At 42.2% G+C, this 25,912-nt stretch overlaps 1 protein-coding gene across 2 annotated transcripts in view; it reads right to left on the bottom strand.

The window, feature by feature from the left end:
- aqr (aquarius intron-binding spliceosomal factor) overlaps positions 1-25,912 on the bottom strand; it is an 87,680-nt gene that overhangs the window by 838 nt on the left and 60,930 nt on the right. For both annotated transcript variants that reach the window (XM_080413267.1, XM_080413268.1), the window contains exons 28-35: positions 23,625-23,762; positions 22,879-22,950; positions 20,474-20,661; positions 19,173-19,344; positions 13,281-13,451; positions 6,204-6,289; positions 1,768-1,942; positions 369-476 (exon numbers count right to left, since the gene is read on the bottom strand). In XM_080413267.1, the coding sequence (XP_080269393.1) occupies positions 369-476; positions 1,768-1,942; positions 6,204-6,289; positions 13,281-13,451; positions 19,173-19,344; positions 20,474-20,661; positions 22,879-22,950; positions 23,625-23,762 (1,110 nt within the window). The remainder of the gene's footprint in view (positions 1-368; positions 477-1,767; positions 1,943-6,203; positions 6,290-13,280; positions 13,452-19,172; positions 19,345-20,473; positions 20,662-22,878; positions 22,951-23,624; positions 23,763-25,912) is intronic.

Here is a 25,912-nt window from a genome sequence, read left to right as displayed (position 1 = left end):
GGAAGGTTAAAAGCAGCAGGGGATAAGTTCAAACTCATTTGAGCTTCTGCATATGTTAGGCTTGTGGCCTGTTAAGTCTCCACACTCAGAACTAAAACAGTGCTCTAATACATGACCTATTTCTAGCGCTGCATTAAAGTTTAAAGTAAAAAAAGAAAAAGAAAAAGCAACTAGGGAGAGAGACTGCTTTAAGAGCTGCACCATGGCAAACTGTAAGACATCTTGGCATGATTTGCAGTGATGTGTGTGTCTTTTAGAGTCGTATAAATATATAATTAATAAAATGTTTACGTTGTGGCTCTGCAGAAGGCTAGCCGTCTATATCTAGGTTTGATTTGAATATTATTTGAAGGCTTTTTCTTTTTTACCTGTCTGTACTGCTGGCTCTGGATCATGCGCATGTACATATTGTACACCAAGTTGGCCATCTCAGGCATATTCTTTATGACCTGGTCGGGCTGATTAGAAGCTTCTCTCTGCAAAGACGAACAAGAGGAAGAAGAGTTAAAGTGAGAGATGGTTAAAGTTTGTACCCAGAAGCCGATCTGAGTGAGGGATGCTGGGGGCCTGTACCTACCTTGTTAGCACAAATTCTCAAATGTATTACATCCTTGTTAACTATTGATCTGCGGGACAATGTACAGGGAGATAATGCTGAACTCGCTCACCAGGCGCCTTGTTAAATAAAAACACATCTCCTGTTGGCCGTCTCCGAAGATCAATGGTCACGCTACATCAAAAGAAGTGGTTGCACAGTTGTATGGTTTGATGAATTAGTATGCAGGGGGATAGGCCGCAGAGGACAAATTGAGGAGGGAGGGGAGGAGTACAGTATTCATTCAACTGGACCGTTGCATCCTAAATAGCGAGGTAATAGGTTGAAATCACAGCGGCTTGTTGGGCAGCAAGTGGATCTGAGCACAATGAGGGTTGCAGCGTTGTAAAACTAAACCGTCTGTGCTTTTATCGCTGTAAAACTATCACAGGCAGAGCGCCTTAAAGTGCTTCCCGAAACCCCATTTTGCAGTAATAGATGTTTTACGGTCTTGTCCAGTACGGTTATCAGCTGCTGTAAATGTATAAAGCTGCATGCAGAGCTGCAACCGGTTCCACGTCCACACTGTTAAACAATTTATAATAGCTATGCTCGAGGCTAATGGGAGAAAAAAGGCTGACTTAAAAACTGCATTAGGGTACAGGCAACAGCAGGAGTTGCCTGGCTCCACATAAGGCTTGGCCCAGCATGGGGGGCACGTGTGTGCCCAAAACGAGCTGTCCCTCTCAGGAGCAAGTGCTGCAGTGTTGGAGGATGTGTCAGGTTGGGGGGCGTTTCCACTCACACCAGTCAGTGAAACGACAGTGGCCGTCTCGCTCTGGCGGGATTTGGGGGAGCAGCACAGAACTTCTGACCTTTGAGTGTTAATTATAGCCCGGGCCTGTAGTTCCCCTGGCTAGCAGACGGCCCCTGCAGAATGCTGTTAACAGACTGGAGGCCCTTGGGCGCTAAAGCCACAGTAAGACTTGTGACCAAAGGCCAAGAAGAGGAATCAAGATTCCATTCAGAATATAGAGGCAGGATTAGACAGGGAAATGGGGTGAGCTAGGATGGAGAACAGCGTTGCAGAATAAGGAAAAAGGTATTTGGGTATATGAGAAAGTAACCACTTTCCACAAGTATATAGGGCTTAAGTGGTCAAAAGACTAGGACATAAGGGTGCTCTGGGAAAACACGTCCGACTCTCTGCACGTGCGTGCATCTCTACTCACGGGCTGTTCCTGGTTGAAGTATTCGTGTGGTCTGATGTGCAGCTGCAGAGGTCTGGCGGTGAGTTGGTTGAAGGCGGGGGTGAGCTCAAAGCAGTTCTGGAACAGAGACACTCGGGCGAAGATGTACAGACCCAGCCTGGATCTGGACATGGCTACCACCAGACGCCTCACATCCCTGGGAAGAGACGAGAAGAGAGATTGAAAATAAATAACTGGGGGTGGAAGATAACAGATCAGAAAAGAGGAAGGAAAAAAAGAAAATCGAGTGCAAGGGCTGGGGGAACTTGAACTGAAAGGATCAGATAGGAAGGGGAGTGAAACATATTGGAGTTAAAATGAAATAAACAGTGTAGGAGGTAGAGGTTTAGAGAAGGATAAGCTAGCTATAGTTGAGGGTGGAGATAAAAAAGGAACAGAGGGTGGGGGGAAGAGAAGAGAGAGGGCAGATATGTTGGCCCACTCTCCATCCACTAGGTTTAAGGGATTAGCGAATCGAGGGGTCGATTCGACTGTCTGCAATAGGCGAAGTGTTTATTAAAAGATCGTTTACAGGTTGCTCTTGTGATAGTTAAACTCCATAGCGGCCTACATGCCACATTTAAGCTGCCTGAGAACGAACACACACACACACACACACACACACACACACACACACACACACACACACACACACACACACACACACACACACACACACACACACACACACACACACACACACACACACACACACACACACACACACACACACACACACACACACACACACACACACACACACACACACACACAGTTAAGCACTGAAATGAATTCTAATTTTAACTCTATGTTAGAGGACCCTACTAAGATAAGTAGCTACAGGGTGTTGAAAGAAAAACAGATTCCACCTCAGGCAACACCAGTACAGTATAACACTACATACTGTACTCCACCAACACAGACATGTTGCTGTCAGGTAGAAACCTTGTACAGTATGTTACTTTTCAAGCAATGGGGGGAAAAAGTACCCGTGTTCAAATGGGTCCAATGCAGTTATTATTTAAATCAAAAGCTATTTAGTCAAAATATTTTCTTAATACTTTTAATTGGTTATATATTTATAAAACCCACAGACAGACAGAATCCTTTTTTGGGCATGACACTATAGGACAACATGTAAAAACAAAAAATAGCAAAGGTAGCTGATATACAAGCCCACAATGCATCACTCACTCACATCATGTTGTAAGTTTGTTATTTTTAACACTTTCATGACAAAGTATAAAATGGGGAATTAATTCATGAAAAATCATAAAAAGATTAAATATGGAAATCCAAGGTTTCTGCCTGACAACGACGATATGATATATAGAGAAGGAGAAATGACCAATGTCAAGTGCATTGACACATTCTATCATTTGAGACATAAAACAGTGAGATCTATTCAAGAAAAAAGGGGGTGGGGTGGACACTTGCTCTGCAACATAATTAATATGTCACGTACAGTATATGCAACATATTGCCGTTGCAGAGAAGTGCACACTTTATCTGGCCAATAAATCAATGAGACAAAAACAGCTTGGTTGATGCAGAGCTTTTCTCTCGAGCGTGGAAAAGTGGCAGAGGTTATGAGGAGGAAAGGATATGACTTTGGCTTTCTCACAGCGGCCACAGTGAGATTCAAACCAATCTTGGTTTTATCTATATTCGTACACATACTCACTCACACACTAACGCAGCCAAAAATGCAGAATGCAGAGAGGACATGAGCAGAGCATGAGATTAACAAGATTAATCTCTGCAATATGTACAGTGTGTGGATGAATTATGTGGGGGGGAAGGGTTTACGGAAAAGAATGTGCAGGATTTAAGAGTCAGTTAATGTGTGCAGCCAATAGCATCAATGTGTGAGTAAATACTGCATTGTAAATCTCAAGCTGAAGAGGATGCACGGTACATACATGGGACTCTAAAGTACATCAACATTGCCACAGAGACAAACCGCAACAGCGGACAACCAATGAGCACGGAGCTTGAGATGAGCCAAACCAATCACGAAGCACAGTAGCCTGGGGACATCGTTCGGTTTAGTGACTCCCACCTGGGTTGTTCCATGACACGACAGGGCAAAGTGGACAAGTACTATGTGCGTGTGTGTGTGTGTGTGTGTGAGAGAGAGAATGAGTGACCCCACATGTGAGTGCATGTACATGTCGGAGGATGTTGGAATCTGTGTACATCTGTGTGTGTGTGGGGGGAGGGGGGGGGTGTTCTGTCTCCACGTGGAGCAGCAGTAATGCTTCTCCTGTCAGATCCAGGGTCAGCTTGGTCAGCTGCATCCCCCATGGTTGTCACGGCAGCAGGTTGCCATGGGAAGGGGGGTGAATGGGTGTGAGGTGGGCCTCGGGGTATGCCAGAGTGATCACAGTATGGGGTAAAATCCAAGTGACAGCAAGGAACTTCCCATTAATCAATGCTCTTAACAAGCCATTCACTAGCAGGAACACAGGACATGAATGAATTTCAAAGATGTGATTAATTGTAATGTCTACAGGTATTTCATATTTATCAATAACATATCTCATACTCAAAAATGCAACAATTTGTTACAATGCATACATTTTATAATGCATGCATCACCAATGAGAACTACTTTCATGGGGCAAGCAGGGGGAGGCAGTGTCTCTTGTACTCTTCAGTGGATAACTGTAGCGTTAGCATGCATTATGGTAGGAGTGCTTTCTAAACCCATCCCTCCTAGTGTGTGGGCAGAGAATAAAATGACAACATTAAATGAAAGATAGCAGAAAGGAAAGCAGGCTGGGTTACAGCCAATAAGATGAACTACCCCTCTCAATGGCCCTACTGCACTTCTCACAGGCAATGCCATCAATTTCCTGGCTTTATCTGTGAGATGAGGTCGGGGATAAAATAAATAAATAAACAAAATGGAGTCTTCAATGTTTTCTCTGCCGGCTTTTATCTACACCCTTCGCTATCAGGGAAATAGGTGCGCCTATGCCAAAAGAAAAAAAAGAAAAGAACCGAGGATGACTTATTTGCTACTTATACGATGTTGTGCACTTCAAATAGCAGAGCTACAAGCTGACAATGTGTTGCGCTGCGACGCATTGTAAGCCTGTAGATCAGCTATTTACAGTGTGCAACCCGGCGTGCAACCAAGTATAAATCAGGCATTAGGCTCCATTTGCAGACTTTCCAATGTGAGGCCAGGTGAGTGTGTTGGCTGTTCGGGGGTTGATAGAAGCTATCTGTAAGGACTAGGAGCAAGTTTTCACTTGCAGTCACTCACTATACATCAGAGCACTGTGGTCAGTATGGTGCACATTAGCAGCTTAGCAAGTGGTGAAGGCAGAGTTTTGCCTCAGTGGTCTGGCATTAAGACATTCAGATAACACCAGCATCAGCTACACCCTAAAAATTTAAGCCGTTTTGACTATATAATGTATATCAATTCATGATTAAAAAGCGAAAAAGAAGAGCGGCAAGGAAGGAAAGGAGTTTGAAAAGAAGAACAATGGGACACAGGATGACAAAATGTCAAACCTACAGTACCATTGCACAGTGGTGAACCAACATGTCACTTAAAGCCTGCAAGAGACCGCTCTTATGAATTGCCTTTGATCAGTCTTTGTTCGTTATTCTCACTCCAATCATCACAGCACAATGGCTTCTCTTAACCCTGACAGGGGTGTGCCGATATATCGTCCCGCGATATATCGCGATACGTTTTCGTGACGATATGTATCGTTTGAGAAAAAAAAATATCGTTTTGAAAAAAAAAATGATTTTTTTTTTTTTTTACAATAATAATAATCAGGCATGCAAACAGCCCGAGGTGAAAAGGGTGACAACATGTTGTTTTTTTTCGGGTCAGGTGTCACACTATTGCCCTATTTGGATTCAAAACGGCTATTGTAGCTGAAAAGCTACAAGTTTGCGTCTGAATAATGCAAAAACAGAATTATTTGTTTGCATTTTTTCTCCCCCATATATTTTCATAATAAAAAAGTGCGTATCGTATCGTATCGAAATCGTATCGAAGTTGTGAGCCAAATATCGTATCGTATCGTTTGGTGAAATTAGTGTATCGGCACACACACACCAAAAAATGTGGGTACTTCCAAAAGACTCATTCTGCTCTCTGCCGCAGTCCCTAAAGCTGTCTTTATCCACCCCCTGTCTGTGAAATTAAGCAGAGAGCTTAACAGAGCGAGAACTAGAACTTTTCTGTGTGTGCCAACGTTGTATGCTAGGAAAAGAAAACAAGAAAAAGAAATCCCTTGAGAATTGTTGTCTCTAGATAGCCAAAGTCATCCAAGGAGTGTCCTTTTCCCAATGCTTTTATTCTTTTGAGACAAGTATATTTACGTAGAGTAGTTCCTTCCTGTGAAGTGTGCGTATTTCAGGAGAGGGGAAACGTGTTTACTGCTTACCTCAGGTGTCCCACTGCTTTCGTGCGGACCAGTGAGAGGATGATGTAGTCATTCTGCTGACCCTGGAACCTGTCCACTGTTGTCACCTATAAGCACACAGACATGATGACATTAAAGAAGAACGCACATAACACATAGAGATACTGCTGCTAAGCAATGCTAGCCAGAATGATGATGTTTTTTTTTTTAGTAAAGTAAATTGAGCGCATGCATTTTTGTGTGTGGTGGCAGGTGGGCGGGCGGGGATTTAGTGGAGTCTTTAACCCATTAAGACCTGAGGCTATTCTTTAAAAAAATTGAAATCCTAACAGTTGTTTGAAAAATATATAAAAAATATTTTTTTCACAATTTTTCGAAAATAGCAGATCTACAAGCTCGTAGCGCGGCACTCGGTGCCGCGCTATGAGCTTGTAGATCTGCTATTTTTGAATAGCCAAAGAAATCTAAAGTGACATAGATGCGTTCCAGGTCTTAATGGATTAAGAGCGCAAGTTAGAGAGCTTTCCATCCCAAATTCGGAGAATTTTTGTTTCGTTTTTATACCGCGAGGATGAATGGCTCTGGTGGATGAGTTTCTGATGTTATTGCCGTTATCGCTGTGGGCCATACGTATATCTTGGCGGCGTTAATGCGGCTTAGGGGGTATTTTTCCCACGGCTTACAGCTTACCTGAGGCCCCAGGACTGAGGGGCCACAGCACCTGGGGGCCGCACAGCCTCGCTGGGATCAGAGACTATTTCAGTGTGATGGAAGAATTGCGCTAAAAGCAGCTAGCTATTTTTTTTTTCCCTCAGTGCAAAAGGAAAGTCGTGTCAGCCCATTTGCTTTCATTCCCTGGTAATCCTCTGTCCTCTTGAGAAGTGTGCTTATTCCACAGCCCGCTTCCGATGAGGAAAAGATCTGTGTTGAGAGTGAGAGCCTTGCATAATAAGTGCCGTACTGCTCGTGTGCTGGAATGCCCAAGAAGCCAATAAGCCACGTAAAAATGTAACATGCAACAGATACTGTATGCTAGTTTTTCCTCTGTGTGTGGCATTCATATCACCATAAAATGAAAGGCCATGAGCAGTATGTACTGTACATTAAGTGACTGGCTGCATGTGTGTACTAAGGTCTCAGGGGTACTCAATGTCCCAACCTATCTTTGCTAACAAAACAAAAAACTGTTTTACTAAAAATACACATTGGAAGAGATGAAAAGAGATGGCCCCTTCTCTCCAGTGAATATAGCAAAGACAAGCCATCAATCAATGCAGTGGTACACATACGTCTATGTGGATAACACAGTATAGGGTATTGGCCATATCAAGGACATCTGGAGAAGTCCTCTTCTTTCCTCCACCAGTCCATACTGGATCAATAGGACAGCAGCTGGTATCATGAGGCCACACCGCCCCAGGACCACAGCAACTAGCCCACCAACCAACAGCTTTAAATAAATCATCCCACTGATCGAATGCAACATTCAGCAACTCTGGGACCGCTTGCCAAAACCCTTGAAGCCCCCTTAGGGGCAATAGGAAGGGTGTGCATGTGACGGTGTCTGTATGTGTAGCGCCATAGACGGGGTTGAAACAAGGAAGTGGACCAATATTTATTTACGTCTCCCTGTTGCTACGTAGAACAGGTGCAGCACCGGAGGCAACAATATGCCAGTTTGTACAATAGCGTGAGGAGGCATTGAGTTCTGTCTGTTCTAGTCAAACAGCCACCGAACCCAAGGCTGGGAGGAACACCCACCAAGTTTACCATGTGGCCTCAAATTACCCCCCGAGAAGAGGAAACGCACGCACACACACACCCCCCCCACACACACACACACACACACACACACACACTATCCAAAGACTGAAGGGGCAAAATATGCCACATGGTTTCAGCCAAAACAACTCCACTTGTTTTCCATTAGACTGTTGTATGGAAGACAGTTATTCTTGGCCCACAGAGAGAGGAGAGAAAGAGAGAGAGACCCATAGAGAGAGGAGAGAAAGACAGAGAGACAATGACAGGGAGGGAGGGAGGGAGGGAGGGAGGGAGAGAGAGACAATGACAGGGAGGGAGGGAAAGAGAGAGAACAAGAATGAGAGGCCCAGATAGAGCTTCTCCCTTGGGAGTAGCATTTTGCATGCTGTTTAGTTATTTATATGAAATCTTCCAGGGAGTGAATTGCAGAGGTCGTGTCATTGTGGCAGGCACATGGCTGTACTTACAAATACATGCACGGCACGCACACACACAGACAGACAGACAGTCACAATACTCACACAGGCATGCAGGTACGTGTACACACACACACGTTCCTAATAGAAGTCATTTGACAGCAGGGATAGAGGACTCATTTCATTTCACCTTCCTACCCTCTTCCTGCTCATTGTCACAACCACAATGACACAGTGTCTCAGCAGATGCCCTCATAGTTGGAAATGCGGTTGAAAAATTCATCGTTCTCATTCCTCCTCTCCCTCTCTCATTCACTCCCTCCGACCCCACTATGACTTATTCATGCACATTATGCCGCAAGGAGGCGCAGAAGTCATAGATTGTCGATTGTTCAATTTTTCACGAGGAACTCCACGAGGGCAGAATGCCGCGGCAGTCTAACGCCTAGTGGCTCTTCGTACCCCACCGCTGGCACTGTATTCCTAGTCTACAATAAGGCGTGCCGAGATATGTGCCGCATATGTGTACTGTACGTCTGGTTGCAAGTGTGCCCCTTGTTCCCATCACTAAATTATGTATGAACTGATTCAACTTTGTCACATTGTTTGCCAATTTCAAAACAGTCAATGTAATCTACCACTGATCCCCTTAAAAAGGGACTGCACTGTGGTGCATGTGATTCTCCATCGAATAACCTCTTAAAACTCTGTTTCAAAGTAATGACAACAACACAGTGGAAACTATAAACAGGGTTGTGCATCAACACCCACAGCAAAACAAAAAACCCAACAAAAACAAAACAAAGGCCATTAAAAATGCATTAAGTAATATAAACAGCGTGCAAATGATCTCCCTGTGTGCATGTGCAAGCAAACCGTGGTGTTTAAGATTCAGCACTCATCTTCTGTTTTGACTTCCTTTCTAATTCTCTTTCTAAAGTGTTTGTGTGTATACGTATGGGACTGTGACCCATACGTATTGGCCTTCCCCTCTCCATGCGGCTAATTACAGCTGTCATGGAGGAGTGGCTGACATTGCTGACATTCGCCTGGTTGTAGCCATCGTAAAGCGCCGTCAAGATGCACATTGCTGACCAACGCCAGACATCATGACCTTTCAGCTGCCCAGCCTTCCTTCTCCCCTTTCTTTCTCATCCCTCCATCTTTCATCCCCTTACTTGTCTTATATCTAGCAGCCTCTGCCACCCCCAGTAATCTAAGCACTGGACAGTGGACACGTCTAATGAGTGAAAGACTCAGATCAAAGCTAGGGAAGAGAGTGAGGGAGAGAGCATAGAGAGAGTTGAGAAATTCAGGGAAAGCAGACAGAAGTCAAGACAGAGGCTAGTAGTAGTTTAACAATGACCTTGAATTATTTCAAGTTTGATGACACTTTTTATTCTCAGAAAAGTATCCCCCGAACACGGGCCAATTGTGTTTGTATAGACGCTCAACAAAGCCGGAAGCACGGCTGTGGATTCAAACCCCCAGACTCCTCGTGGTGGGCAGGTACTTACCACTGTGCCACCTGAGCGCCTCCTACCTTGCAGTTCTATGATAAAGACACGCTGGAGCGCTCCTCTTCCCAGTAACGAGCATTAACCTTGCGTAACCTTGAGTGTGTTGGTGAAGTTTCAAGGCAATCAGCATGCTTTAGGATGTTCTTTTTTGCTTTACTTTCTTCTTTGTCATGTGATAATTTAATTATGTCACAGTAACCTTTAAAAGGCTAGTTGTATCCCTAAAAACACGGATGAAGGCTGTATTCATATGCTGCATTATAAAATTCTCTTTACAGAAGTGTGCAAGCTTTTTTCTAGGTGACTATACACTTCATGTGAAGGATGGAGAAGGGGCGAAAAGCGAGTGTGGGTGGAGAGCAGCATGGCCTGAAGCAGGATTGCCGAGCATTATGCTTCAGGGGAGAATGGAGCTCTGAGATTACACCTACACTAAATTTGACACACAGGTTTCTCTGTCTCACTCTTTCATACACACACAAAGTAACCACACATCAGACAGACAATGGACCCTTCGCTAAGCCCCACCCACTCCACTCTGTGACTGGTGGTGCGAAGTTAGTCACACCCAGGCCTGGCAGCGCCTGGCAAACTTCGCTTCTCACCCATTGACTTGCATGTTAAATGATGGCTTTTCCCCTTAAAAATAATCGATCATTTCAGGAGCAAGAGCTTCAAAATCTCTTCTAAATCTAGTCAACAAGGCCTGCAGTAGGCTATGCACTGGACAAATGTGCATGACATTATTTCAATAAACTAAAAACATGGGAAATGTTAGAGGGAGTAATAGCCATGGATACACGACGGTCGACTGTCACGACCGTCATGGATGAACTTCAACCTGGTGTTTGCACTTTCTCCATTTATGTCCCGTACATCTACATAAACGTTCATATTTCAAATATAAAGTGCTTATCCCATGGCCACGGATGTTACATTTATGTACGGGCTCTCAGAAGTACCCGTATCATCCGTATTGTTCAATAAAAAGCATTTTAATCTGATCGGTGGCCATTTTCTCCATGCACTTTCAACTGAGCGACCCTATCGGTTTGTAGGTGTATTGCACTCTAATACAGTATGAGAAAATGGCCACTGATCGGATTAAAATGCTTTTTATTGAACAATACAGAATATACGGGTACTTTTGAGAGTCCCGTGCATAATTTTAGCATCTGTGGCCATGGGGTAAGCACTTTATATTTGAAATCTGAACGTTTATATAGATGTACGGACCGTAAATGGAGAAAGTGTAAACACCAGGTTAAAGTTTATCCATGACTGTAACAGGAGTTTTCATGTACCACAGGGTAAGACTGCAACAGGAGTTAATAAATAGACGAACAAATGAATTAATATACTTTAACGTGCGGAATCCGAAACAGGCAGCGCTGTGATTCTGAATTTTGTTACGATTGCGGTGATTAGTAGCCTATTATTGACACCACCTGGGCGAGTGAGTCGTGTCGTGTAACTTTCCTGACGTTAAGCTGTGTATGTGTTCAACACACCCGGACCCGGTCTAAGTGCAGATTTCAGCTTGGGAAAAGCAGCCTCCAACGGGTTTGGGTAGGTGGTTCATAGTCACCATTGCGTTATCGTGGTATTCCTATTCTTGCTATTATGTCGCAAATGATTGTGTGTGTGCCCCTGTGCGGGCGAAATAACATTGACAGCTATGGCAGGTGACGAAAGCTTGCCAGACCTATGCCAGGCTAACAACGGTTGCTAAGCTGGCATTGGACAATCGCTTTTGGGGTGGGGTTTAGCGAAGGGTCCATTGCACACACGGGTTAACTGTGTACACAAAAATAAATCCATATCTGTTTAGGACAATGTTTGACCCTTTCACTGCCAGACTTGTTTCTGGTTGTGTGCACCCACTGCCAGCGATTTTCTTACCTTTTGAAGAAGTCACAGAATATTTATCTCCAGTATGATCGATCCCCTGATGGTTGCTAATCACAGAGGGTTTTCACTGTGCTTCCTGTCATCGCGACCTCCCGTTCGCTTTTATACGCCTTTGAAAATAACATGTCTCGGACAAAATGAAAAAGAAGTAAACAGGAGCCGAGAAAAATGATTTTTAAGTAATAAGTTAACCAGGAAGTGAATGGAGCAGTACGTCTTCGGATCGCAATCTCTGGTTCTGTGTTTTTTTTGTTTTTTTTTAACACATTAAGTGCCAGAGTTTAATTAAAACAGGGTACATCTAGTGCTGGCATTCTTTACCGTTTACGCTGATATGTTTAGCGCTGTAGTGGCCACGACGAGGACGCGGATGTAAACAATGGATGCGTGTACGACTTTTAAATTAAACAAAAAGGCTTTGCTCTTAAATCATAGCTGATAAAGAGTCACCTAGGAACAGATGACTGTTTAACTGTATTTTGGACACTGTTCACCTGTAAGCTATGTCTGGAGGAATAAGGTGTTTGCTGTGTTCAAGTACTGACAGCAGTTACACTACATACTGTACATGTATAAGATACAGTTGATGTGTGTCCAAGGTATGTGCTCCGCAATGTAAATTAGTCACGCTACGGCTAACCACACAACACTCCTAGTGTACGCATTTACAAAGAAATTACCAAATGCCTATCCCTAGTGAGTACACGTCAGAGGCAGGGCTGCGAACATTGGAGTCAGAGGATAGGATAGTTGACAGTAACACAAGCCCCCCGCCCCCGCCCCCCCCCCCCCCCCTCCCCCAAGCAGGTTGGGCAGTTGGTGATTTGAGTGCATTGTTCCTGTCAAAGTACAGGCTTACTGCTGTACAGGCCTGTAGGTGTTACATGGTATAGGAAGAAGACCAAAGAGGAATGTGTGTGTGTGTGTGTGTGTGTGCGGCGCATGCAGGTGGTAATTTAAAGTTAGATACAAGGCAAGGCTCCTGTGAGAATTGAGAGCTGTTAACGTCTCTCTTGACAGATGGATGACATAGCGAGTTGGTTGGTAAGGCCAAGTGATTGTAGATGACATCTGGAGGTGTAAAGAGCCAGTGTTTGTGTGTTGTGCATACAGTATGTTAACTACACCAGCCTTTATGCAACATACATACTGTATGAAGTAAGAACACGTCTGGTGGGAGTTGAGATACCTTACTGACAGAGACGAGAGCAAATGTTTGACTCTCAGGAGGTGCCAGGGCTCTGTGTGTGTGTGTGTGTGGTCGGTTTTATTTCACTGTGCTAAGGGGAGTGGGTCTATACCTGTCATATGAGTACCTCATGCAGGAACAGCATTAAAGATCACATGAAAAAGGAAATATATGGGTTCGTTTTGGGAACCGTTTCCGAGGCAATAATGTATACAGATACACGTAGATTTTTAAAATATATTTTTTTAATCAGACAGTTGCTTTGGTGTGTTGCTGTCCAGAAACAACTTGTCCTCACCTTATTGGGCTGTCCGAAGAAGGGGTTCCCGGCACAGCGCTGGTTGATGACATCTCTGATCAGGTGCTTCTGTCCGTTGTAAGTGGTGAGGATGCTGATGCGGTCAGCAGGGTAACCCAGCAGACGCATGTACATGAACAGAGCCACAGAGTACTCCGCCTCACCCAGGTTCTATACAGGGGGACAGAGGAAGATGGTAGAAACGTTCAGTGGGCAATCTTACTAAAACAAAATTTACTCCATGTAAGCGCTGCAGCGATGCAAAATGCATAAATTAATATTGAAACAAACAAACCAATTATGCAATAGTATTGGTTACTTTCACAATGCAGTAACTAAGTTACTCTTTGAGTAGCAGTTTGTTACTAACTAAAGTAACATGCCCAACACTGCCTGCCAGTGAGAAGCCCCCATCGGGAAGATGTAGCGCCTCAATCAGACTCCTGCTGACAGGCGCTACCCCAGCGCATACCCCAGCCACTATGTAGCGCAGCTACAAAGGTCGCCCTCCTCGCCTGTGCTCCCTGAACACGGCCAGTTGTGTTTGTAAAGACACTTGGCAAAGCCGGATGCATTGTGGTGGTTCTAAACCCCTAGACTCTGCAGCGATGTACAGGTAATTTACCCCTGTGCCCCCTCTAGTAGAGTTTACGTCATTTTCAAGCAAAGCAAAGTTTACAGTATCTGAATGGAAGTTGATTTGCATACTGTACTGAAATGAACGGAATCTAATGTCTTCTTTAAAAATTGACAGTATGCTTTGGAAAACGGTCAGCAGTAACGTTGTACATTTCTACATCTGTAACAGGGACCCTGTCACCTGTCTCTTAACTATATGAGCAATGCACAGCTCAGTTTAGAGAATCACATACTACATAGCAGACAATCACTCAAATATACGAGTCACTCTTGACTGCACACCTCTGGTTGCCTAATTCCTTTCGAACACCACCCCCCTCTCGTTGTCTCTTCCTACCTTACAGACACACACAAGCGTGCTCTTAGACAGACAGACAGACAGACACAAGCTCTGTCACTCACTGTCTGACTTCTCAGCCAGACGAAAGCCCTCTCTCATTCATGCATGAGTAGCCATCTGATTTGGGTTGGAATTAATTACCTTACACAAAGCACAACAATAGCACTACCCAGCTATCATTTAGGACATAATGTCCTGTCCTTCGTTCCCTGCATAAAAGCAAAGCAAAGGAGAAAATGGGGCATTTTTTTGTATTGAATTAGATATTAATTTAAAAAAAGAAGATAATCACCTTTTGGGGTGTGACAAATTGTTGGATTTTAAAAACAAGTTTCATCATTCAGTCCTCTGGCAGAACGCTATTATGTTACCCCTATAATCCAATTTACATTTTAATTAGCAAAGTTGAATTTAATCAAAATGTAATCAGTTTGGATCACTGCCTATTCTTTCCATTCTAAACAAAGATCTTTGTCATAGCGGCACCCAATAATTGAAACGTAAACTGACATGATGTTATTCATCTGAAATAGAACATGACTAGACAATAAAATATGATTTAATTAGTTCCCAAGCATACACAAGCATGACAAGTAGGCTAGTTCCAGTGGTGGACAAAGTATATACTCCAGTATTCAAAACTACAAATTAATGAATTATGAAGTACATTTTATTTTTAATATCAATGCATTGCTGTCTTTAAATGTAGAACATTTCTAAACAAAAAGAAAAGAAAAATAATTTCCCAGAAGTTTTAAAAACAAAATAGTGAAAATATAGCAGATCTAAAAGCTCACAAAGCATTGCACTGTTGGAAAAATAAAAATAATAAAAAACAACAACAAATGTACTTAAGTACAGTATTCAAGTAAATGTACTTAGTTACTGTCCACCACTGGCTAGTTCAGCCCCGCCTGTGACCCATCCAGAGCTCTGGGCTAAAACAGGAAATGTTTTGCCCTTCAATAGATGACCACGTTTGAATAACAAACGAACATTTTTCATCTAAGTTGCAATCAAATAGGATGGAAAAAACACCACTCTAAACACACTCGTACACACACCAACCTCTTTATCTTTTTTCTTTTCTTTTTAACCAAAGCCTCCTGACCCTGCAGGGTGATCTGCCCTCCAAACACGACCACAAATAATTAAAAAAAGGCCAACAGTATGCATTATTCACTCAGTTTCAATTAAGCAGAGACCGCAGCCTCTCATTTGTGCTTTTGAAATAATTCATGGGCCTTGGGTCATAGTTCTCGATCCAGCCACATCAGAGTCAAAACTTCAAAACCCTAGGCGGCCTTTGTACCTCTGCCCCTCTATTAGCTGGCCTGGGAGGTATTGAGCATAATCAATAACAATGAGGATCACCGCCACTCTGTTACTGCATACCAACAGAAATGTTCCGTCAGAGCATGGAATGTAGGGGTGGGACGATATGGGTATCTCACGATACGATATCTGTGGCGATATTAGGCCCTCGATAACAATAATATCATGATATTCGATATATTGCGATATCGCGATATATTGCATGAAATTTCACCAACGATATATCATGATAATCCTTGTATTCAATTCATAAACACATAAAATAGCACCAAACAGTTCAAAATCATCATCACACAAATACAGAGTCGGAAAAACAACGTATCACAAACGGGGGAAAAAAAGGAAAATGATTATTACGATTATTTATCGCAGGAGGAAGTATCGCGATATATCGCGATATCGATATATCGTCCCACCGCTAATGGAATGCCTCAGATTTGTGCTCTTAAGGTTACGGTTGGCTCTGAGGGAAGCTGTATACTTAATTCTGCATGCAAATACATGAGAAGGAGGGACATGAAGAGAGTCACACTGCAGTTTATAAAAGAAAGACACGGGAGAGAACCATGTTATATGCAATTATGCGTGTGTGTGTGTGTGTGTGTGTGTGTGTGTGTGTGTGTGCATGCTCGTGTGTGAGGGCACACAGTCACACAGATGAGTAAGAACATTGTACAAGCTGATGTCTCTTGAATTGTAGCCTTAAAAAATTGCAGAATTTAAAAAGTATTACAGACTAGAGTGACCGATTATTTTTGCCTGGGTTACAACAATGCTCTCAAACATGAAATAAAGACTTGTGTATTGTAACCTACTGGACAGGTACAGTAATCCTGTTAGTGTTTTAGCAGCGCGAGGCGAGCGTCATAATAAATACAGCTTGTAAAGTGACGGAATGCTCGAGCATGGACAGTCCAGCATCCATGCTGGTTGAAAAAGGCTGGAATGACAATACAAAGGCTACGACATTGATGTCACCATCATGCGGAATTGTTTCAAACATGTGGGATTAACCACTTAATCCCTGACCTCTGATGTTCGGCGCTGAAGACCGTCAGCACGCACAGAATTCACTTTATAAAACATTGCCTGGTAGCCACGGCCACTAATCGAATATATATTTTGTACAATTGAATGCACATTTTCCCCCAAAATTAGACAAATATTCGATATATATATTTATTTCCCAATACTAGTTGGCACCTTCCAGTTGTGCTCGTCTCATTTGAGTTTAGCATAAATGTGATCTAATGGCCTGGCACCCTAGAGCACTTGGTAACCATAGCAACAAGGCCAGGCCAAGCCTCATCTGGGGTTGGCGCTAAACTACTATATACAGTGGTGAGTGTGTATGTATGTGTAGAGAGAGAGAGTGAGTGAGAAAGAGCGATTCAGACCTACATACTATAGAGGCTCATCTACAGTATAATCAAATTTCTCCAAGAAACCCGTCTAATCTAATCCACCACACCAATTGCTCCTATATGCAATTTATAATGCGTGATTTAATGCTGTTTACAATGCAGCAGGCACACAGAATGGAACATAACAACCCCTGCCCCCGAGGAAAGCAATTTTCTAACTATAGGGGAGGTGGATTAAGGGAAACATTTTCGTCTTTTTACGAGCCATTTGAGATCCATGGGGAGGCACCCGCAAGCCGCAATGTGCCATAGTGGGGCAAGACTTGACTTAAAATGTGCTTTAGCAAATGAGCCAAACAGGGAAGGGATAGATTGCTGCTGGCTGTCACTTGGTTGCTGGTGCTCAATGAAGGAGTAAGAGAATGAGTGTGTGTGTGGAGTGTATAATGTGTGTGTATGTCCATGGTGGGGGTCAGAGCAGTGTTTGTACAGCTGTGACAGGCATTCACCATGCACTAGACACATTGCTTCTCTAGTGTCCAATTTACTCCCCCTGATTCCTTAGAAAGTGTATGTCAGGGTGAGCGTTTGAGTGATGTGGCCAGTTCCCTTGAGGTGCCTGAAAATGGCAACAGGCAAATGGAGAAAGAGTTTCATGTGACTTAGTGCCTCGAGAGACACACATGGTTTGCATTTAAGAACAATAAGCAGCTTCATCATCATGCCCACGTGCAACGTCGTGGTTTGGGTTGGCACTGGTCCCAGTCAAAATGTTAGCACGGTAACAGTAATAGTGTACACACACACACACACACACACACACACACACACACACCTATTTCAACATCGTCATTAATTAGAACATTTAGATTTTTTTAGTTTTCACACACCTATGATTTACACAAATTATCTATTCAATATTATTGATATTATAAAACGTTTGGTACTGTTGTAATGTCGTCAGTATCCTTAACAGCTTGGTACCCAACCCTCGTGTGCATAGACACACAGACACACACAATGTTGAAAGTGCTGTGATGTGCTGTGATTTCAGGTAATGTTGTGTGTACTGTGTAGGTAGACTGTCTATAAGAGTATGGACTATTGACCTGGCAGAAGAAAGTATCTGTGTGTGCGTGCGTGCACGCATATTCACTTCCCATTTTCCTCCGCAGTCTGAGAACGGATGTCTCAAGAATCTACTTCAATCCCTAGCACAGGCCATTGATTACTCACTCCTATCTATTTGTCTGTGTGTCCGGTAGTGTGCCTGTGAACAGCTAATCTCTGAAACTTTGCATGCACACTCCCTTTTTCTAATTAGCCTCAAGGTGGCACTGTAACAGGTCTCCTCACATTTTGGCCTAAAACTTTCCCTGGATTACTTGGAACAAATCCCCAATTAAGCCCCACCAATTTCCACCTGAAAAGATTTTCCACCATTTCGTGTTTTCTTCAAAACACACTTTTTGTGGACCGGATTAGGCTCTAATGTAGCCTGACAGCGCGTCGCGGGTTCGAGTCCTGTTCCCGACGACCTTTGCTGTGTGTCTCTCCCCGTCTCTCTCTCCCTCTTTCCATCAATAAAGGCAGAAAAGCCCCCCAAAAAAACACTTTTTGCTACTACTCCTACAGATTTTGTCCCAAACTCACCCAAACACATTATATCTGGGATCAAGACCTATGTGTCCGATTTTTTTGATCCCATTCCAATTGGCTATGACTGCCTTCCAAAGTTTGCGGGCCCTGGGTAGGCAGCCCATCCTGGCGGAGACCTGTGCTCTGAGGAGCACACTTTTCTAGTTCATATACAGGGGTATGCTATGTACGACGTACAGATTGGCTCTACGCATGGCGTCGCCCCCGCCACCGAGCAAGAGACCTAAAGATGATGATGATGATATTCTGTTTGCTTCTCCACATACGCTAAGTATGTTATTTACAGTGTAGATAGCAGTTTTTATACAGGTGCTAGATTTGATGTTGACCTGGTATCCTTTACTTTTGTAGAACTCATTTATTTTCTTTGCACTATATTTACCATTTATCCTGTCATTGGTTGACTAGGGTTTGCATTTACCATCTTGCATTTTGTCACTCTGGATAAGAGCATCTGCCAAATGCCAAAATTATAAATGATACTTTAAGTGTCTGTGTGTGTGTGTGTGTGTGTGTGTGTGTGTGTGTGTGTGTGTGTGTGTGTGTATTATTGACCTGGTAGAAGTAAGGGTTGGGCTCAGATTCTCCAACCCCATTGAAGTCCTCCACATTGACGAGCTGGAAGTCAAAGGTCAGGCCTGGGTTGGGCACTTGAAACTGTGGCAGAAGCTGGACATGGGGCAGGTTCCCCAGCTGCTTATAGCGCCAGTTATACAGGTTGCACAGGCTGATGGGAGAGAGATGAAAACATTATTACTTCTACCATCAAAACCACCTTACAGTACATGGCAAATTTGTGCTCTTTTTCTTGGCAAGGTTGGCGCATTAAGAAACATAATATCTAAATATTTACACACTATACAATATATTAGAGCTTGACAAATATATCAGGCAAATAGCATTTTTAGACCATTTTAGATCAGTAGTCAAGGATGAGACTCCCAGCACAGACGGATAGCTAATGCTAATACTCCTCACTCTGTGAGGAGAAAAGATGAAAGGGAAGGTTCGTTGGGTGTATGGTACCTATATGACGTAGCTTATGTCACCCAGGTTACGAGTGACATTGTTGGTATTCAAATCTCGACCTACACACGTGCGGTCGTGCGCACGATCAATATGGCGATCAGAAGGAATGAAATAGAATGTAATATTCTGTGTTTTCTGTTTTAACAAACTCAGGTAATATTTATACTGTGCGTAAAGGGCTTAAATTACTTGATTGGCAGTATTGAAGTATTCAGTGTTTTTTTATTTATTCAATCTATAATTATTAGAATATTAACATTAATGTTGTCAACCAATTGTAGAAATGAACTATAAAATACTGTGTATCTAAAATAGATGGATGATAAATAAAAAAATATATAAAAAACATTAAGGTCGTTTGACCTTTTGGTTTGTTTCCGGAATGCTAATTTAGACATTTTACATTATACTGTATGTTTTGTTTGCTGGACCTAAAGAATGCTCACTGTCCCTGCAGTGTTAGGTAATGGACATCATAATAAAAGGCAACAATAAGATATACATAGAGCAGCAGAAGAAAACAATCTAGGATGACCATTACTTATGCAATACAGTTAATTAAGGATTCATTCCATAGCTATGGTCTATTAGTCAAAGAATTACCACTGTGCCCATGTGCATTAGCAGTTACTTATCTAATGGTACTGAGAGGTTAGATACAGTAGTGTGTGTAGCTCTTTCTGCAGAACATCATTGCTGTTATGGTGAGTAATACCTCTAATTATCTGCCTCCATACATTTTTGTAACATAATTTAAATAATCATCAATTCTCTCTGCTGTCCAAACTCTTGACATTCTTGTTCAATGTTAAGCCAATGTGACACACCTTGCACGGGCTCTGCCCTGGGCGTCCAGGTCGACTGGAGGCACCCCCAGCCGTACGAATCGAGTGAAAAGGGACTGCTCCATGTTGGAGTACTTCTGGAAGGCCATATTCTTGATTACAGGGGGCAGTTGGTGGTGGTCTCCAATCATGATCCAGCGCTTCAGCCTGCTGTAGCCATCCTCTGGGTTCTATGCAGTGAATGAGTGAGTTACAGTGGAGGGGAAAGGCGAGGGGTTACATTAAGTACAGGAACGAGTTAAACAACCTCAGGATTAATCTTCTGTAGGTCTGGAATTAGCTTAGATCAAGAATAATTAATAATCAGAATGTTGGATCAGGGTGAGAGCACATGCATATCATGTGGATCCAGCTGCACTGATGGGCTCCTCCTCATTTCTAATACCACATGAGTCTAATGGACACATTTAAAGAGAAAATGGAAGTGCTAAAAACCAAGAAATCTGTGAAGATGTCGGCTTGAACAAACTATTGGCATTCTTAGAACCTGACTACAACATGCCATGCCAGTGTGGACGTATTTTCCCCTTAGCGGTTAAACGCTTAAGCCTTTAGAAAACAGGGAGTTAAATGTTAAGGACAATGTTGATTTGTCATACCCCTACTGTAATTAACGTTCGTTTCCAACCTCGTCCTTTTCATTGTCGGCCTACCCTCCCCTCACTTGTTATTCGCTCTCAGCTTCACTGCTTGGGTGGTTTTAACAGGCAGGAAGAACATTCTTACTGCCTTGCATTTTAAACACCTTTCGCCTGCCAACGAGAGGCTTCACATAACATCTGTTTTTCATGCTGCCACCTCCCCTTCCTTTCAGCCTGTGTCTTTTTTATCATGCTAATCAGGCTGTGAACCGCTGTGTAAACTCAGAGTGCAGGATGGCTGCAGAGAGGGCTGCAGCAGGTACACCTGAGCAAAATGGATTAGAGCGGCTAAAAATATTTTAAGTAGCCAAGTTTGTTAAAAGAAAAAGAAAAAAATAAGCTATTATTCATCATAGAGATGTACTAAATGTAGTATGAGCTCTCTGACTTAAGGTCTAACCTGGTTGCTTGAATGGCCTTTACACACACCATCTGGTCGGGTCCCCGACTCCCCGCAACAAACTCCCAGGCCAACAAGGCAGCTGTGTTTAAAATTTAACTTCATTTCCTGCAATATGACATTATCATACTGTGGACCCGAGGGTTGCACGCTAAGCTGTATCATGAGCTGTGCCTAGTGTTACAGGAAGCAGTGAAGCATGAATACACTGTACAGTATTTCACTCATGACTGCTCTCCGCTGCTGCTACTAATTAGACAAGGTTTAATTGAAGCTTGACCCCAGACAAACCTGATATGTCAATGTTCATAACTCTGGCAGTGATTCAATCACTGATAAAGGGTTCAATAAGAGGGAGGGGGAATAACATGTTGCGTTATGATGTTCTTAGTACACAGCTCTGACTGTCGCTCCTGGAAGGAAAGAAAGATGGAGTCCAGAGGACAAGGTAGTCGGGACAGGCTGCTGTGTCCAATGGTCTTGTCTGTAAATAGACATTAGTGCCATCTCAGACAATTAGGTACAAGCTTCAAACACAAGGCCCATTACTCTGTATAGGTGGTTTCATCTAAGAGCTTTCATGTTGCTAGGAGACAAGCCAAAACCCTTGTCCACATCCAGTTTACTGTTGGTTGGTTTTAGCCTGGCGTAGCCAGACTATATCACTGCGTGGATATGAGTCTGGTGCTTCCATGAGGACGTTTTTTTCCCCAAGGGGCGGGATCAAAACAATGGCCCTCGACGCAATTGGTTAGACCTACAACCAACTACCAATTACAGTCTCCCATATTCGAATACTGGGCCCTGATTGGTCACCCACGTCTTCTGGAGCAGGAAATGGATTCTCTATGGAGCGGTGCCAGACCCAAATCGCAGAGGGCATTTTTTTTTTGCACTCGCAGATTCGTCTGGTCCCCCAGGCTAGGTTGGTTTAGCCAACAATCGAAGGGGTGAAGCCCACAAGACAATTTCTCAGGACATATTTTTGTTTTGTTTTTTTAATCTTTTTGAAAGTCTGAACATTAACCACTCGAAATTACTAGCTGAGCTAAAAACAGACAGAAAGGGCTTTAATATTATATCCAGGAAACAGAACAGAAAGTTCAACTGGATTGGAACACCTGCTGTTGTCAGATTGACACCATCTATGCCAACAAAACAGCAAGAGTGAGGTACAGTAGGTAGTAGAGGTCACTGCTGAAGAAAGCATTTGTGTTTCAATTGGCATGAAGGCAGTAGATAATGAGTAGATAGAAATGTAGCATTTTGGGTGCCCAGCCTTAATACGTAAATTTCAGGTTGTAATTTGTGTGGGGACAAAAATAAATATTAAAGGTGCTGTTCACCTGCAGCAGTAGAGGGATGAAGGTCTCTATCTCCAGGATCTGAGCTGCTTCTTCCATCAGGATGTTGTCATACTGATGAAAACAAAAGCAGGTCAACAAAAAATACTACATGACTGAAAACTGAAAAAAAGGATGAGCTAGGTTCTTAAAGTATATGTTAAAAGATAGTGTAAGTGATATATTTTGGCTAAAACAATAAGTCTTTTGTGAACCCATTTAGACCTGAGGCCGATTCTAAAAACGCCTTCTAAATCCTGACCTAAGTTTTCTGAAAAACTTCAAATATTTATTCAACAATTACAACAAATGTATGTTGCTATATACTGTACATAGCAACAGGAACCCCAAAAGGGGTTCCCGTCCTGTAAGGTATAGTTAAAAATAGGGGTTCCCGCCCAAAATGGGTTAAAGCTCTATATTCTGACAGTAATACTTTCTATAGTGTGTTCAGTATCAGGAGTCTCGCCAGCTCTTTAATAAACAGAAAATACATTTTCAGGTGGGTTGCAAATTTCATCCAATCATGCGAGTGTGTCCATTTATCAGCTTCATTGTTCCAGTTTTGCTAATTTCTTTGTGTCATCACTTTCAATTTCACTTGTTTATCCTGTCGCGGTAGTTACATGAACAAACACTATGATTAGTATCAGAATATAGAGCTATTTAACACTTATCTTAACAAAAAGAATACTACTTACTGCATATTTAAAGTGTGCATGCATGGGAGTCAAAATAGAGAAACTCACCTTGAATCCAAGCTCCACCAGATCATGGCGTTTTAAAGCGGCATGTGTACAGGTCATGGCGATTATTTTGGCTTCCTTCACCAGCAGGTACTTGGAGCGGTCCAGCCCACTTCTCAGCAGCTCAAAGGCCCTGAACTCCTGACAGGAGAGACAGACAGAGGGACAAGTGTCAGGAGTCAATCACTGTGCTATGATGAACAAGAAAGTCACAGGGGGTAGGAATAAATTGGTTATATCATTATAAACTTGACTGAAATCAAGCATTTCAGGATAGCTCTAATCTCACATTTGGTTTAGTTTGTATCAAGTAATCAAGTTAATAGATAGTTGGTTAGTTGATGTGTGTTGCTTCTAGCGGGGATGAACGTGGGTCTTAACTCATTCACTGCCTAGAACGACTAAAACGACTTTTGTCCTTTAAGCCCCCACTGCCAAGAACGACTAAAACGACTTTTAATTTTTTCAAAAAAAAAAAAAATCTTTTTTTTTTTTTCTTTTTTTTTTTTCTCTTATTTATTTATTTAATTTTTAACCTAAAGACCAAGGAGATATGATTTGTTGAAGATCTAGACTCCAATCCACTTCCTTGTTAACTTAAAACTTAAACATTTTGTATCTTGGCTCCTGAGTACTTTTTTTTTAAATTGAAACATTTCTGGCAGTGGGCAAACGCAAAAAAAAAAAGTTCTGGCAGTGAATGAGTTAAGAGAAGAAATCTGAAATCAAGTAAATGATGTGCGCATGGCGCACGCATCATGTTGGATTTTTGGGGGGCCTTTGCAGTTATATTATAGAACATTCACATCACCAGAAATGTATTACATTGCAAGTCATGCTAATGCAACACACACACAAGATTTCCATTGGAATGTGGTGGTCACTGTAGTCAACCAGCTATGGAAAACGAGATGTGCCATGGTGTTACACCAGGAGTCTATCTCTGGAGATGTGGTCTTTAAACAGATCAAAACTGAACTAAAAAGACAAAGAGCAATTGACTCCAGAGAAAAAAAACTGAAGCCATGGCACTTACTGACATTGTGAGAAAAAGAAAAAAAAGAAAAAAAAATTGTACTGAAATATTTATTAATGTATATTATCATGTATTGAAATGTTTATGACCATATTATGTAACCATGCATACTTTGTAAACTGTATAATTACAATAAAGTATATTAAAAAGAAACACACACACACACACACATGCGCTTTTGATGCTTTTTCACGAGGAAGACCCCGTTAATATATTGCAAAACATAAAGACTAATTTATACTCCATAGTACAATGGTGTTGCTTGCCAAAAAGAACAGATTACCAGCCTACAAACTTCCTTCAATGAATCGCCAGCACCCATTCTTGAGAATTATATATTCTTCTATTATGCAGGGAAAATATATTTTAAAATATCACAGTGTTGACTATTAAACCATGTAATGGGCCAACCTCCCACAGTTTTTTTTTAGATGTCAACTCCAGATGGCATATCTGACGGAGTTGACATCTGACAGAGTCTGACAGAGTTGACAAAATGTTATGTTTTTTTCATTCCACAGCACAGTCGTAGTGAGTTGACAATTAATTTTTCAAAGTTGCTTAGGTTCTATTAATGCTAATAGAATTAGACTTTTTCTTATTTTTTTTATTTTTTTAGAAGGCCTGACGGAGTTGACATGTTATGGTTGGGACACACTAGATAGTAACATTATTTAGTGCATTTATCAAAAAATTAAAAGCTTATCAGAGCTTTCACAGCTTCACCGCCTTGTTTTTAACCGGGAAGTGAGACAGTGGACCTTAGAATATAGCTAAACCTGTTTATGCCTGATTAAATTATGTTTTTGTAGAAATCTGATTGAGTTGACAGCAATCTTGGACACAACTTTAAAGGACAAAACCTATTACAAAAAAACACATTTAAAATGGCAAAAGGACATTCTTTGTTATCAATACACATGGTTAGATTTGTAATGCTTTTAACAAAAACACGAAAAGAATGTTTGAAGTTGTGAATCCTTTGTCTTAGACAAGGGTGTTTTCTGGCAGAGTGCACGTTTAGATGTAAAAAAAAGAAAAGAAAAAAGGAAACCAGACCAAAATATTTTATAAATCTTATGTAATTCATATATATAAATGCTTTAAAGTAATACTAGGTCACTTTTTCAACAAAACTAAAGTTAAATTGTATATCTTTTGTGAGTGGCAAATGTTTCACAACACCCACTCCATGAATTTCACCCCCGAAAGCCTTTTCTATTATACTTTCTATTGAAAAGGTGGCTCGGTGAGC

The sequence above is a fragment of the Gymnoscopelus braueri genome (genome assembly GCF_963280865.1).
Source record: "Gymnoscopelus braueri genome assembly, chromosome: 19".
Taxonomy (NCBI): Eukaryota; Metazoa; Chordata; class Actinopteri; order Myctophiformes; family Myctophidae; genus Gymnoscopelus; species Gymnoscopelus braueri.
Note: the sequence above shows the minus strand (reverse complement) of the source record. Positions and strands in the feature narration are given on the sequence as shown.